At 43.1% G+C, this 14619-nt stretch overlaps 2 protein-coding genes across 2 annotated transcripts in view; one reads left to right on the top strand and one right to left on the bottom strand.

Annotated features, from left to right (window-relative positions):
- Positions 1-2158: 2158 nt before the first annotated feature.
- On the bottom strand, positions 2159-10486 carry NDUFC1 (NADH:ubiquinone oxidoreductase subunit C1). Its single transcript, XM_081209230.1, has 5 exons — positions 10383-10486; positions 7635-7729; positions 4870-4973; positions 3943-4027; positions 2159-2374 (listed from the first exon to the last, which is right to left on the bottom strand). The coding sequence occupies exons 1-4, from the start codon at positions 10469-10471 to the stop codon at positions 3962-3964; spliced, it is 354 nt and encodes a 117-aa protein (XP_081065356.1). The 5' UTR covers positions 10472-10486; the 3' UTR covers positions 2159-2374; positions 3943-3961.
- A 142-nt stretch (positions 10487-10628) lies between these two features.
- The window catches only part of NAA15 (N-alpha-acetyltransferase 15, NatA auxiliary subunit), a 33167-nt gene continuing 29176 nt past the window's right edge, over positions 10629-14619 (top strand). The window contains exon 1 of the mRNA XM_081209213.1: positions 10629-10912. Coding sequence (XP_081065339.1) covers positions 10859-10912 — 54 coding nt within the window. The 5' untranslated portion in view covers positions 10629-10858. The remainder of the gene's footprint in view (positions 10913-14619) is intronic.

The raw sequence follows: 14619 nt of genomic DNA, 5'->3' as shown, positions 1-14619 counted from the left end.
CGCAAAGCTGCCTGCCGTCCTGGGATCAGCGCAGCTCTGCGCGGCCACCGGAAGCCGGGGGCGAAGTTCCGCCCCGCTCCCGGTGGCCGCGCAGAGCTGCCTGCAGTCCTGGGACCAGCGCAGCTCTGCGCGGCCATCGGGAGCGGGGCGCTAAGTCCCGCCCCACTCCGGATGGCGGCGCAATGCTGCCTGCCATCCCGGGATCAGCGCAGCTCTGCGCGGCCACCGGGAGTGGGGCGCTAAGTCCCGCCCCGCTCCGGATGGCGGCGCAGAGCTGCCTGCAGTCCCAGGATCAGCACACTTCTCCCCATCGCCAGCCCCACAAGCTCGGGGGACAGCGGGGAGGCATAGCGTGCCTTCCCACTGTTCCCCGACCTGGTTCTTCCAGCCCCGCACCTGGGGGGGAAATAAAAAAAAATTTCTTTATTCCCCCCCCCCCAAAAAAAAAAACTAGGTGCGTCCTATGGGCCGGAGCGTCCTATGGGGCGCAAAATACGGTAGGCTTGAATGTATTCTGTTGTTGCCAGTCAGTAGAATGGTGAGTGTAGAACCCACAACCATTTATCCAGTTTCCAAATGAGCTATAAAAGAAACACATTTCACATAATGACATTTTTTATTTAGTTGGCTTTCGTTCCCTCCACTTCTTCAGAGGCTAGTTGTTTTATCTATGTTTTTAGTGGTTCTTATTTTTATCTAAGTGGCCTCAAGTCCCATCGGGAAAAATGTGGAGTATAAATAAATTATTTATTATTATTTATAATAATTCTCTTACTTTAATATATGAAAGCATCTCTTGTTTATGATTTTTTCACACTCAAAAATATAGAATTTGAACAGTCATACTACAAGAAGTAGGAAATGGGAAGAGAACAAAAAATATTGAAAAAAATTCTGCTAAATGCCTGTAAAATAACATGTGCCTATAAACCTTCTAGGAAACCTTCTAATGAATCAAAATAGATTCTTAAAAGTATTGAGTGTTTGCATTAAGTTGCCATCCTATGTATGGTAATCTGGGCCTCAATTAACTGATGATTTAATTTTGCATAAACATGCATAAGATTGTTTTGCATAGCTTCTACAGGATGGCATGACATGTACAAGAAGCCACACACAATGCTGCAGATTAATGAATATAAAGGAAGTTACGACTGAATAATGTGACTAAGGCTGCAATCTTATGGTCTCTGGGGAGGTTCTGGTGGACACAGAATGCTGTGAATCTCCGTCTGCTAGAAATGACATGCCTTCAGAACAGAGGGAGTGGGAAAGTATTCCTACCCTAGAGCTGGAATACTTATTTTCTCTCCCCTTGGGATCAATGGGAAGCAAAATATTTTTAAAAATAACCTAACAAAGGACAAATAAAGAAAAGGAAGCATCACATTAGGAAGGGCTGTTAAATAAATTTGGAAATACACAAGTGAAATCTAGCCAATTTATTTTAAATTACAATGCCAGTTTGCCTTCCACTCTTTGAAAATATAGTAGTGTGAGACACAGCCAATTATCTTCAGCTTGAAAAGAAGAGGTGCAGAAATGTGCTGTAGGTGAATCAACCTTGAAATATAACTTAATTCAAGAATCCACTCTAATTCTAGAAACAACTCTTGAGAATATGAAAGAGTAGTGTGGATGATGGATAAGGGAAATGAATCGTCCACTTGCTGTGAAAGTATTACATGTTGAGGAAATATTTAGGAATACCCTCATAAGATTCTTATACATTTTTTAAAGAGGAACAGAGGAGTCCCACTGCGGTTGACAAGAAATGAACAGGGAAACTGTTAAATAATGCAAAGCTGAAGAGTTGAACCAAATTCCAATATATGCCATATATTCTCCTTATGCTCTTTATTACTGCACTGTTACTCCAAGTAAACAATGTAAACACAGCAGCAACATCTTCTCATATGATCTGCAATTAAGCCATAGCTACAGTGGCAGTAGCCTCAAAGTTTTGATAGTAAATATAATTAGGGTTGCTGTTAATGAACAAAAAATGCTGAGAAGGAACACAAATGCTAATATGCACAACTGAAGTCAGTAAATTATGTTGCAATTCTACATACCTGTGAGACAAAGTCCTACTGAGTTCAACATACAAGATTGCACTGTCATATGTTATTTTTCTATACAAAATAGGAACAGAACCTTTTTTTTTATTGAATATATTTTATTTATAGCCTTTAGAAGCAACCATGTGAAGCATAGAGATTTCAACCACCTTCCATGCTTTCTTTGCTTTATTTCAGGAAAATCAGAATTAGTTTGGAGTTAATCCAACAACCAATGGGTTATCTACTAACACAAAAATATCCTTGTAGACTACGCATTGGCTGTAACAGTTTCTATGGAGACCATCTTCAACCTAGAAAAGAGAGGAGGTAATTAAGCCATACTATAAGACTGTACAGGTGCAGTCTTTACATGGCCCACAGGGTATTTTCAAAGTCAGGAAACATGACAGTCTTACGGATTTTGATGCAAAATTAACAATGGGGAAAGTGATTGCGTAACCCTGCCTGAGTACTCTTGGTCTGTCTCTTTTGTCACAGAAAACTAATAACTAAGTGCCTAATGTGACTAAGTGACTGATGATAGTTAATCAGATAAACAGTATTTTAATCAATATTTAGTCTGTTAAATAATCGCAAGCTGCTAAAGTAGAATGTGATTACTTCAGCTTAAAAGCCAGGAACATACAAATAGGGAAACAATGGACAAAATACCAGGATTAATGAGTTTGCTATAGAAACAGTGTAATGCTGAACTGAGCAGCATGCTATGCCTCCATCCATTCCATGCTGTCAGCAGAGTACTGCACAAGGACTGTGCTATGTGAATGTCCAGTAGGCAATCTTTAATGAAAATAGCAGTGTGTTTGAGAATTTGCAGAATGCAAACCGTATCACAAAATCAATCATTTGCATCTCTCAAAGATGCAGCAATCATCATAGCTGTCCTGCTTTCTGCTCTTTAGTGGGAGATGACAGAAGACAAGGCCAAGAATACATATTTACACATCTATAATTAGCAGCTGCATGGCTGCTAATAATACAAAGAAGAAGAGACTCACTTTCTGTCTTCTCCTACTGTCCTGTTATTTAAAACAATGGGGAACAGGAGCTCTGAGCAACAATTGAGAATATAATGTAGCCTACATTTGGATACAATGATACACAATTGCTTTTTATTGTAAGAATGAGCCCAGGTGAGCCTCAGGCTCATGTGTTCTCCCACAGGCACAGTTGGCAAAATCTAGCTTCGACTTATAATTTTGACTAATCATAGGTTAGAAAATCCTGAAACATGGCTAATCTTAACTCTGGTTAATTGAATCAAGCCAGGTTCCTACCCCGTGGTTTAAAACTGGTCTGCTTCAACTAACCACAACTTGCCATGGTTTAGACATATCACTAAGCTTGTGATTAACCAAAATCAGAAGTGAAAGCTTCCAAACTCCTCCATCTCACATGACAAAGAAGGGTGAAAGGAAGAGTAGAGGAGTCTGAGGCTTCCCTAGGCTCATTTTCATAATTATAAACCATTAGCATGGTTTACCATTATGTTGGAATGCAGTCATTATATTTTATGGTAAGGACAAAGTCTTGAATGTGGAACTAAAGAGTGCAGGGCAGATGGGGAAGTCAACCATTAGTTGGCGCCATAAGAAGTAACTTGGACAGATCACTAATCACTTAACTTAAAAACAGCAACACAATAAGCAGACCAAGGTACTTATTTTGAAATATAGCAGAAATGTAATACTTTTAAAGAAACAAGTCAACTAGGACATTAAAAAAACTGAAGAAAACAGCAATAGAGTATTAATGACAAAACTGCAACATTTGTGATCTCTGCTGTTCACTATAGGCATTATTATATAAACAAGAGCAACCATTTCCAGAAAAAGTGAGGTTTATAGCTTTATTTTACCATAATTTTGGCACCTCCATTATGAACCTCTCTCTGCTTTTCGCCTTTCATATTCTGCTTGATGTTCATTATGCTGCTTTAGGAGCTAAAAAATAAATACATATGGTTTAAGAGCACGAGACATGCAAAGTCAAAATGATTATTTTAGGGTGGACAGGCATTAAGTGATCAGTGTTAAGGGCTGATCTGAAACCATTTGATTAATTATACATTCAAAATTAAATATTTATTATTGCAGGGGTAGGCAACCTTTTTCAGCTGGAAGAATACATTCCTTTATGGGGAACCTTCTGGAGGCTGAGTGGGAACAGAGTGGGTGTAAATTTTAGTTTCCAATTTATAAAGCTGTAGCAAGAACAGTTTACTCATTCTTATACTTTGAAATGCTAAATAATGCATTTCCACTCATATAAACACTTACAGTGGTCTAATTTGCACATCATAAAGCTAAGCCACACTTTATTAAACTATGGCTTATGATTACTGTGCAAACCTTGCCCAGGTTTAACTATAGTTTGCCAAGAAAACAAGATCTGAAGACATGATTTCTTGGTTTATAACACTCATCTTGTTTTAATTATGGCTTGGGATTTCAGCACTATGGTTTGCCTGGCCGCTCACCAAACAAGAATAGCTGGGAAACAAACCAACTTTAGAAGAAAAAAGTAATGGTTTGACTGATCATTCATGGAACAACTTGTGGTTAACTTGTGATTTGTTAAACAAACAATGACTTGGTATATGTGCAAACCAAGCCAATCAACAATGTGCCTTGAATGTGGAACTGTAATTTTTCAAATGATTAGTAATTAGTGGACCCAAACTAAGCATAACGTATTATCACATTTCCTTTATTGACAACAGTAACTAACTAAGGAACAGTTACTTTGAAAACACTGCTAATCACATCCACAGTATAATTCTTACCAGCACCCATATTGCTATTGAGGAACCAAATGTCAGGCCAACTTTAACCCAGTTCGGTCTGCTTATATCATCAGGCTGTGCCCTGAATGCAGAACGAGATGGTTCTGAAATAAAGGAATTTAGAAACATGTTAGTTCTGAGACAAATTTTTGGAGGAGAGAGCGAGCAGTTTACTTATGAAAAGGGGCTTTCACTGAATTCTGGTGGAATAATTCTTCAGTCAGTGATTATAGAATCATAGAATCATAGAGTTGGAAGAGACCACAAGGGCCATCAAGTCCAACCCCCTGCCAAGCAGGAAACACCATCAGAGCACTCCTGACATATGGTTGTCAAGCCTCTGCTTAAAGACCTCCAAAGAAGGAGACTCCACCACACTCCTTGGCAGCAAATTCCACTGTCGAACAGCTCTTACTGTCAGGAAGTTCTTCCTAATGTTTAGGTGGAATCTTCTTTCTTGTAGTTTGGATCCATTGCTCCGTGTCTGCTTCTCTGGAGCAGCAGAAAACAACCTTTCTCCCTCCTCTATGTGACATCCTTTTATATATTTGAACATGGCTATCATATCACCCCTTAACCTCCTCTTCTCCAAGCTAAACATGCCCAGCTCCCTTAGCCGTTCCTCATAAGGCATCGTTTCCCTCCTCTGGACACGTTCCAGTTTGTCAGTGTCCTTCTTGAACTGTGGTGCCCAGAATTGATCACCTTGACTTATAAGAACAGTGGCAGAAACTGTACAAATTGGAAATGTTCATTCCATATGATGAATTGACATAGTAGCAGTTACTATATGAATTAATATTTGTAAAGAATAGCACAGCAATGTGGTAACATTTTGTGTTAAAGGAAAGAATACATAACAGGGTTTTTAGAATGGATTTTGTCTAATGGGGATGGAACAGATAATAGGAAAGGGTTCTTTTAGCAATATCAGGGCAACGAAAGAGACAGTATTAAGCGCTGACATTTTAATATTCAGTATTTCAGGAGACAACTCTAGTTGTTCCCTAATGTCTCTGTTTCAGTCAATATAGACCAAGTCACTGTTCTTTTTGACTCCTTCATTGTGGCTTGCTTGCAAAAATTATTTTTCATTCTAAGGTAGGCTATGTTTTCAAAACCAATCTACTGCTATCTTACAGTTTCAGTATTATGCTACTTTGTTCCCACTTAATTCACCCAAACCCTGAAAATATTTTTTTTTAAGCTTTAAGTTCTTTTATAGACAAAGCACCAATACATGCTTTGTTTCAGTCACTTCTTATCTCCACACAAATCATAATCTAGAGGAAAAGTAAACATGGCAAGGAAGAAGAAACATCCATGGAGAGGATTAGGGAAGACAAGAGTAAAAATGGTATTTGGGAGCAGGTGCAGGGAAGATATGACTAAAATAGTTTATTGTATTTTTTAATGGCTGTCTAATTATCAGAGAGGAGAGGTAAAGAACCGAGTTCATTTGGTATTAAGAAATAGCACATGCAAATGCAACACACAAGAACTGCTTTTTAGCATCAGACCATCTAGCCCAGCCTTCTCCAACCTGGTGCTCTCCAACTGTTTTGGACTACACTTCCAACAGCCTCTGCTACTGCTGTATCATTAGTTACTTTGGGGATCAGCAGATTTCAGACAGGTCAGATACACTTTCTTTGTTTACTGGAACCCAAATACATACCAAATACAGCCAGAAACAAATGATGTATCTATAGAGTTACAAAAGAGTGCCACTTGAGCACATTCCGAGGTTAGGAATTTGTTTTCAGTAAGGGAATGAAACTGAGCTAAGAGTCCTTTCACACAGAAGTCTGCTCCTGGTTGGCTGCCTTAATTTTAGCAGCCTAGTTTAGATGCAAAAACTGTTTTGCTGTTGCTATTTTTAAGACAGTTGACAGGTAGAAAGCCTTGTCAAATACTGCAGGTCACCCAGACAGCTACCAGTAGATCCCAATCTACCTTCTACCCACTCTACCCTATGCTGACTCTCTAGGACTGAGGTTCCCAATGTGGGGCACATGCCCCACAGGGAGGCAATTTGATTTTTAAGGGGGGGAATTCGAGAATGAGTTATAAACAGTTAATGGCATTTTAGGCTTCCTCCACGTGAATAGGAGTTCACTTGTTGAATAAGAAGAATTATATGGGGGGGGGAGGGAATCAGGATTTTAGAGATGCTTAGATGGGGCATGTTGGGAACTACAGCTCTAGGATCTCTGGCACACATCTTTTTCGAAGGAGACTTTCGGGACTCAGAAAAAAAAGTACTGTAAAACGAAATAACGCGTGCATTGAACCAGCTACTAAAGAAATAACATACGAGCTTCTTACAAGGAGCTTGTAAGAAACGGAAAATTGGGCAGAGTGTGAAAGTTTACGGAAGGAAAAGGGTAACTGATGTCCATTCAGCTCATCCACAGCGGCCCCCGCAACCCTAACAATAACAATAACCCCCGCAACAATAACAGCGTTATCGCCGATGCTGCAAGGCGATGCTCTAGCCCGCCGCTATGGGGCGCCACTAGCAGTTTGGGCACGAAAGGCCCAGGCCATCCAAGCTCTCAGCAAAGAATGGAGAGTGGGAAACAGATGGGGCAGGAAAAACCAGCAGACCCTGAAGGTTACACGTAGGAGACTCGGATGAAGCGCTCCCACGTTCGTTCAACGAGGGTGGTACTGAGGAAGGGCTGGTGGGGACACAGCTCATTCCTCTGTCCCGCCCAGGTTAGGAAAAGAGAGGGAGGTCCACTGGGGCCCCGGTGACTCACCTCGGATCGGGTTGCCTGATAACCGCAAAAACCTCCGCGCAACCTGCAAGGGCGCCGCCATGTTGTTTTGCTTCCTCCTCCTCTTCGCAGGTTCCCTGAGCGACAGTGCGAACACGCCAATCAAACAGCGCTAGGGGCGGGGCTTCTTAACTGATCCGGAAGGAGAGGACTCAAGCAGGGAAGGCGCCCCCTCCTGGTCACATGGCCGTAGGTAGAGGCTGCTTCGGAACGCTCTCCCCTATAAACATACAGTATTAAGTCAGACGCTGGCTCAGCAGCTACGAAACTGCCTTTACATCAGTCAGTCATGAGAGTTGTGGGGAGATAGTAGAGCATAAAAAAACCTCCGTGGTTTTGTGTTTCCGTGACTTTAGAACACTGCGGAAGCAGCATGCTAACGTTAGAATTTTCATAAATAAAAGTAGATATTATTCTGCCTTTATCATGGCATTCCTTATGTAGGATGTTGTAATTAACAGCCGGAAGGCTGTACCAATCGGCCACTTGTGAGAATTTCGACAAAACTGTACAATAGGTTATGAACTTTAATAGGTGATTGTTTCAGAACAAGTGCTGTAGACTATGAAGACAAGTAGTCCATATCTCAAATATACAAGATTTCCACTGAAACCCGTGAAAGATGAATGTTTCTGTCAGAAGCTTTGGAAAGTACTGCAACTGACATGAGGGTACTCAACAGCCCACTTTCAGTATTACTGTCTTAGATCTTACTGTTGTGCTTCATACCTTAAGAGTGTAATCCATACAGGTCTACTTAGAAGTGTTATGTTCCATTGAGTTCAATGGGACTTACTCTCAGGTAAGCACGTACAGGATTGCCGTCTGAGACAGTCCAATTGCCTGGAGTGCTATTGCTATTTATGCTGTATTAAGCACACGTGCCTGGCAATAAGCCCCCACTGAACTCAGTGGGAACTCTGACTGAACATGCACAGGGTTGCACTGCAAGGCTACATGCAATTATATGCACATTTATCCTTGGAAAAAGCCCCACAATAGGATTTACATTGAATAACATTGGCCACACTTAATTTCTAATTAAACAGCAAAGACAGAAAAGCCATTTGTCAGCGTTACATGCAAAGTTTCATGTCTATGAAAAGGCGGTTCCTTGCAATCTGAAAATTGTCTGTCATCCTCAGACCAATTTACTACTGTTTCTTAATAATTGCAATGATGTGCCAAAGGCTAGTGAGGCATTGCTATTGTTGCAGGAAGGCAATATCACAAACTGGTTTTTCCAGTGCGTTGAGTTTAACATTGCAAGAGGTCCACCAAGAAGCGTGTGTAGGTGTGGAAGCAGAACTTGGTTTTTGCAGGGATGACAAAAGAGGAAGTAAGCAGACAGAGGTGAGAGAGAAAAGAAGTGTAAGCATCACATAATTAAGTTATGGAATTCACTGCCACAGGATGTGAAGATGGCTTCAAAAGGGGATTAAACATCAAACAGCTTTTAACATCGACAGCTACATAAAATCTTCAAGTCTTTATACCTCTAAAGGTATACAGCTATGGACCTTCCTTGTCCTTGCAACTTTTCTCCAGGATGCAGAACTCATCACTATATTTTCAGAAAATATAAGAGGAGGAATCTGAGGACCTCCAGATGTTGCTGAACTACAATACCCATTACCTCTGACCACTGAACATACTAGTGGGCAGAGTTGAAGCCCGGTAACATCTGAAGGGCCACTGATGCCTCATCCTTGATTATAATGTCTTAAATAATATTCTAGAAGTGTTTACAGTAGAAGTACAGTTCCTTGTGTTCAAAGCTTTTGATGTACCATACGTTTCCAGGACTTCCCAGAAGCATCTGGGCTGGCTACTGGTGGAAACAGGGCAGTGGGCTCTATGGGACTTTGTTCTCCTTGTGTTAAGCATAATTTAATCCTAACATTAAGCTTGCCATTGTGGTTTTCATTTGTGTAGCATATCCTGGATGAACATGAAAATTGGCACTTAGTGCAGAAACAAATATATTTATATAGAGTATAGATCATGAATGATATTTATTTCATAGAATCATAGAACCATAGAGTTGTAGAAACGGAAGGGATCCCGAGAGCCATCTAGTCCAACTCAAGAATCTCAATCATAGTGTGATGATGTCAACAACATTACAACCCTTGTGGCTATTTTGATTTTAATGGGCTGATACACAAAGCCAAGTTACATCACACAGCTTTTTAGATACAATATTTCCAAACCGCTTCCAAACGTACTTAAAGTCGACACAAACAAAATAAATGTACAGTATTTTTGTTTATAAAGAAACCCCCGTGGGTTACAACAACCACCATGTAACCACCAAAGTAAAACAAGTGACAAAAGTTTAGATGACTATACAATTACTGCCACTGTGGATTTTTGGACTAATACTATGCCAGCAGGTATTCGGATTTCTGTAGTGGTGCCCAGAAATCTGCCTCGCGCCACTCTAGAGACCATTCCCTTCGCCCCTGTTGAACAATTCACAGTACTACCCATGTCTCTGGAGAAGCTCATGGGGGACGTACTCTGACAGTAAGTCCCGCCGCGTTCTCAGCTCAGTGGCTGCAGGACACCAGCCCCGGGCTGCTGCGCTCCTGCGCTCACCTACCTGCTGAGCTGCACGCGACTGGCAAGCTTAGTAAGCATCCCGCTCACGCGCCCGCCCCCCGCCCCGCGCAGGCGCACTCCTCCAACAGTTCCCAGCGGGGAGAGTGCTCTCATTTCTCAACTTACCTTGTAGGGGCTATTAAGCCTACATAGAGAAAAGAGGGCGAAGACGTGAGGCAGAGGAGGTGGTGGCGGCGGACGGGGTCGTGGCGCATGCGCGCGAGGCTCGGTGACCCGGCTGGGGAAGCCCTCGGCGGCGGCCATTTTGGCGGCGCCTCCTCTCTCCGGCCTGTTCAGTTAACCACGTGAACCGCCCGCCGCCTCGGGCTCGCTGCGGGGCCAGGGGTAAAGTGGGCGCGGGCACGGCGGCTGCGGAGGCCGCTTGGGGAGGAAGCGCCAGGAGGAGCAGCAGCAGCAACAGGCGACGGCGGTGCTGCTGCTGCTGTTAGCCGCGGCGGCCTGGCGGGCAGTCCCTCCCGGGAGGTGGCGGCGGCGGAAGCAGCGGCAGCGCTCAAGCCTCGGCAGGAGGAGGGAGCTGGTTCACCGGCCCGGTAGCAGCAAGAAGGGCGGCGGCGGTGGTGGCGGCAGCAGCGGCGGAGACGATGCCGTCCGTCAGCCTCCCGCCGAAGGAGAACGCGCTGTTCAAGCGCATCTTGGTGAGTCGGGGTGGGGGGGACAGGCGGAGAAAGGCCGCCCGGCTCCTTCCCTCACGGGCTTGGGAGGCGGCGGCGCCGCGCTCGCTGCCCCTCGGAAGCGGGCCCAGGCGGCGTTGTCCCAGGCCGTCTGCCTGCCCGCCTCTGGCTCGGCCTCCTTGCAAGAGGCCGGGCCCCGGGTGCCCCCCGCGCCGGGCGCCGCTGACAGGTGCCCCCTGGAGCTCGAGGGATTCCTCGTTCCAGAGCCGCCTGTGGAACGCGCCGGGCATCCCCCGCTCCAGGCGCGGCCGGGAAGAGATTCTTGCCTGGCGGGGGCTGGGTGGCGGCGGGGGTGGGGGTCTCGTGCGCCAGCAGGGTGTCCTAAAAATAGCATTTGCGACCGTGGTGGGTGGGGAGGAAAGGCGCGCGGCTGGGAAGGGGCCTTTATCCAGCGGATCTGCGGGGAAGCTGGAAAGGCAGCGTTTATCATTTAAGTTGGGGAGAGTTTCTCCAACTTGGGACGCGCGCTAAGGTTTTGTTCTGCCCTTGCCCTCCTGAGCGCGCGGGGCTTCTGAAAAGTGATCCGCGCAGCGTCTCTCGGCGATCGAGTTCAGATTCCCGGGGAACTGCACGCTCCTTTAAGAGGGTTGAGAATAGACCGGTGACGAACAGGGAGGGAGCAGCAGCTCGTGCGCGCTCTGCTAGTTCATGCCTCCTAATGTAGAATAGGCTTAGGGGACTCAGTTGTGCCACACGCCACTGAAAATAATCCTGTGTGTTTGTGTACTTTAAAAAGCGCAGAGTTAGAATGTGCATGCAACGAAGTAGTGGTAGGCAGAAACAATCCTACTAAGGGCTACTTTGAAGTAAGTCTCATTACATTCATTTAAGGATACCTAGGATGCTAAGCCAAGTTGTCATAATAATGTAGTCCATAGTACAATTCCAAAATAAAATAAAGATGATTTGTATAGTTCTTTTAGTCTGTTTAATCCTTTTATCAATAAGTAAGGGGGGGAATACCTCCACCAATCTTTTATAGATCAGTTACTTTACAACGCAACACTAATGTCTGTTCAGATATAAATTCTATTAAATTCATTGGGGCTTACTCCCAGGCAAGTGAGATTAGGATTATACTCTTAATTGAAACAACTGGTGAAGTGGGCAACTGAAAACATTGTTTATTAAGAAACTGTAGTTAACGGTGCCCTGCATTTTATCTATTAAAACTTAAAAGCAAATGGATTTCTTTCTTGAGAATGTTAATCAACGTGTTGGTTGGTTATCTGGTATGCTTTGCATTCCTAAATTATTTGATTGTCTTTGATGGCTCTCTGTTAATAATACGCTCTGTGGAACAATCTGTGCTCAAGAAACAACTTAGGAAAAAGAAATACTGAATTGTTCCCAAGTAGTTATAAGGCCTTGATATTAAAATGATAATTGTAAATAATACAGGGTGCAATCTAGCCATTGATTAAAGTGTTTTAAGTCCCATTGACTAGGGCAGAATACAGTTGAACACGTGCTAGATTGTGTCCAGAGTATTGTAGTGTTCAAATTGTGTGGTTGCTGAGCCTGCGGACTTGCATGAGTAGCACACTATAGCCTCACTGAAAGTAATTGGGGTACAATTATATTATGGACAACATGAAAACTGATAAGGAAAAGGATTGTGTTATCTATGTGATCTCATAAGTTACGCAGGTGAAAACTTTTATGGAATACCTCTGGTTGCGAATGGGATCCGTTCCGGAGCCCCGCTCGCAACATGAGCAGAATGCAATGCGCGTCTGCGTGGGTCGCGATTCGCCGCTTCTGCACCTGCATGTGACGTCAATTTGAGTGTCTGCGCATGTGTGAGCGGCGAAACCCAGAAGTAACCCTTTCCGGTACTTCTGGGTCACTGCGGGACGCAACCTGAAAAGACGTATCCTGAACCAAACGTAACAAGAGGTATGACAGTACTTAATATGTTATACGTATACAAAGTAGCAATTTTATTTATTTGTATTTATCCTACTCTTCTCTGAATTGTTTAGAGTGGCTTAGTTTGAGTGCTTCCAGTGGTTTCTTTTCAGGCACCGATCCAGATCCGCACCTGCTTAATTTCAGTAATGAGGTCAAGTACTCCTGAAGTGTAGAACCTAGACATTACCATGACTAACATGGGGCTTTGAGCCATAGTAAAGCATGGAGTGATTATTGCTTCATTGTTGCAATTGGACGCATGCTTTTGGAACAACCAGTTCAGCATAAGATGAGGAATTTAATTCAATGTTCCTTGCTTGCCCCAGCTTGCTTGTGTACATTTTAACACTGTTATGCAAATGAACAGGTCTGTAAAATGCTTTTATCAAGCACATTTAAGGGACTCACCCAGATTAGTTGTTATCCTCAGAAAGTGCTAAACTTGTCTAGTTTCTTATGCTGAGGTGTTCAGATGCATGGCAAATCAAATAAATGCAGCTATGCAGCTACATCTTTAGAACAGTTGCCACCATGCCAGTTTACAGCCAGCTAATGCCAGTTGCTTTTTCCCATCTAGATTACTGAGCCTGTAGCTTTGCTTTCTAGGACTTTCTTTTATCAGTGCAATGTGTAGTTAACAACTGGGATGAAAATGCATGTGTGCTCAGCTTCAAGAAACTGATGTTAGCCAATCCAAGTGGTCTGCTAGAAAGTGGAGCATGCTGTGCGTGTGGGATGTGTGGCATAGAATGCTTACCCCACCTCCAAACCTTTGGCATACCTAAATATGATCAGCACACACCCCATAGCATGTATGCTTGGTATGTGTAATCTTTACCACTTCATATTTTCATAAGGTAAGCACTTCATATTTCACATGCATGCGTGTTGAGATGCACTTGCTATTGCCACAAGTAGGCATTAAAGCAAATGTAAAGTGGTCTAGCGGGGCCCACTGCAGATTACTAATGAAAGTTTAAATGGGTTTTGAAAAGTATGCAGGCTATTTACAAAATAAAAAGGGCCGTGTTAGCTTTGGAAATGTTATACATGTCCCCATTTGCGTGTCACAGTAAGCCATAGTTAGAAATAAACTATGACTTCCTGTAAATGTGCAGTGTGTTTAAACAAGTTTCTTAAATTGCACCTGCCCAACTCTGCCTTTTGCCAGTTGGGAGGGAAGAAAGGCATAGCACTACTATAGTTTCTGTTTCTCAAAACACTCCATGAGAAGAAGCCATGGTTTGGTCATGGCTTCCTTTTGTAGATTATTTGAGGAGAAATAAATCACAAGCTCTTGTTTGCACATAAACCTAAAACAGAGCTGTGGTTTATTGCTTTTCAGCTCAGCAAAGAGAGGAGTGAAGCATATGCCAATGGCTCATTCACAGTTACCCAAAGTTTGTTTCAGACTGTGGCTTACCATGATGTGTGAACCAGGTTAATGGTAGAAACATAAGGCAGGTGGGTGACCTTTAATAGGAAAGGCAAATATCCCCCTAGTGTCCTCATAATTTTCTTTTGGTAGGCATATTTTCAATTTTTTAAATCTTAAATGAAAACTCTGGTATTTGGGGTCTCTCTAAACTTACCTGCTTGAATGGTGATAAGTTAATTAGATACTAACTATTCATTTCCCATAGATAAGTAAGGATTATATAGGAATTTCACCTTCGGGTCATCTGTAGTTTAAGAAGCCTTATTGCTTTTAGAGCTCTGTATCATACCATTTATGTATCATTAATTAAACCAAGGCT

This window comes from Podarcis bocagei (genome assembly GCF_964188305.1).
Source record: "Podarcis bocagei genome assembly, chromosome: 9".
NCBI classification, from domain to species: domain Eukaryota; kingdom Metazoa; phylum Chordata; class Lepidosauria; order Squamata; family Lacertidae; genus Podarcis; species Podarcis bocagei.
Note: the sequence above shows the minus strand (reverse complement) of the source record. Positions and strands in the feature narration are given on the sequence as shown.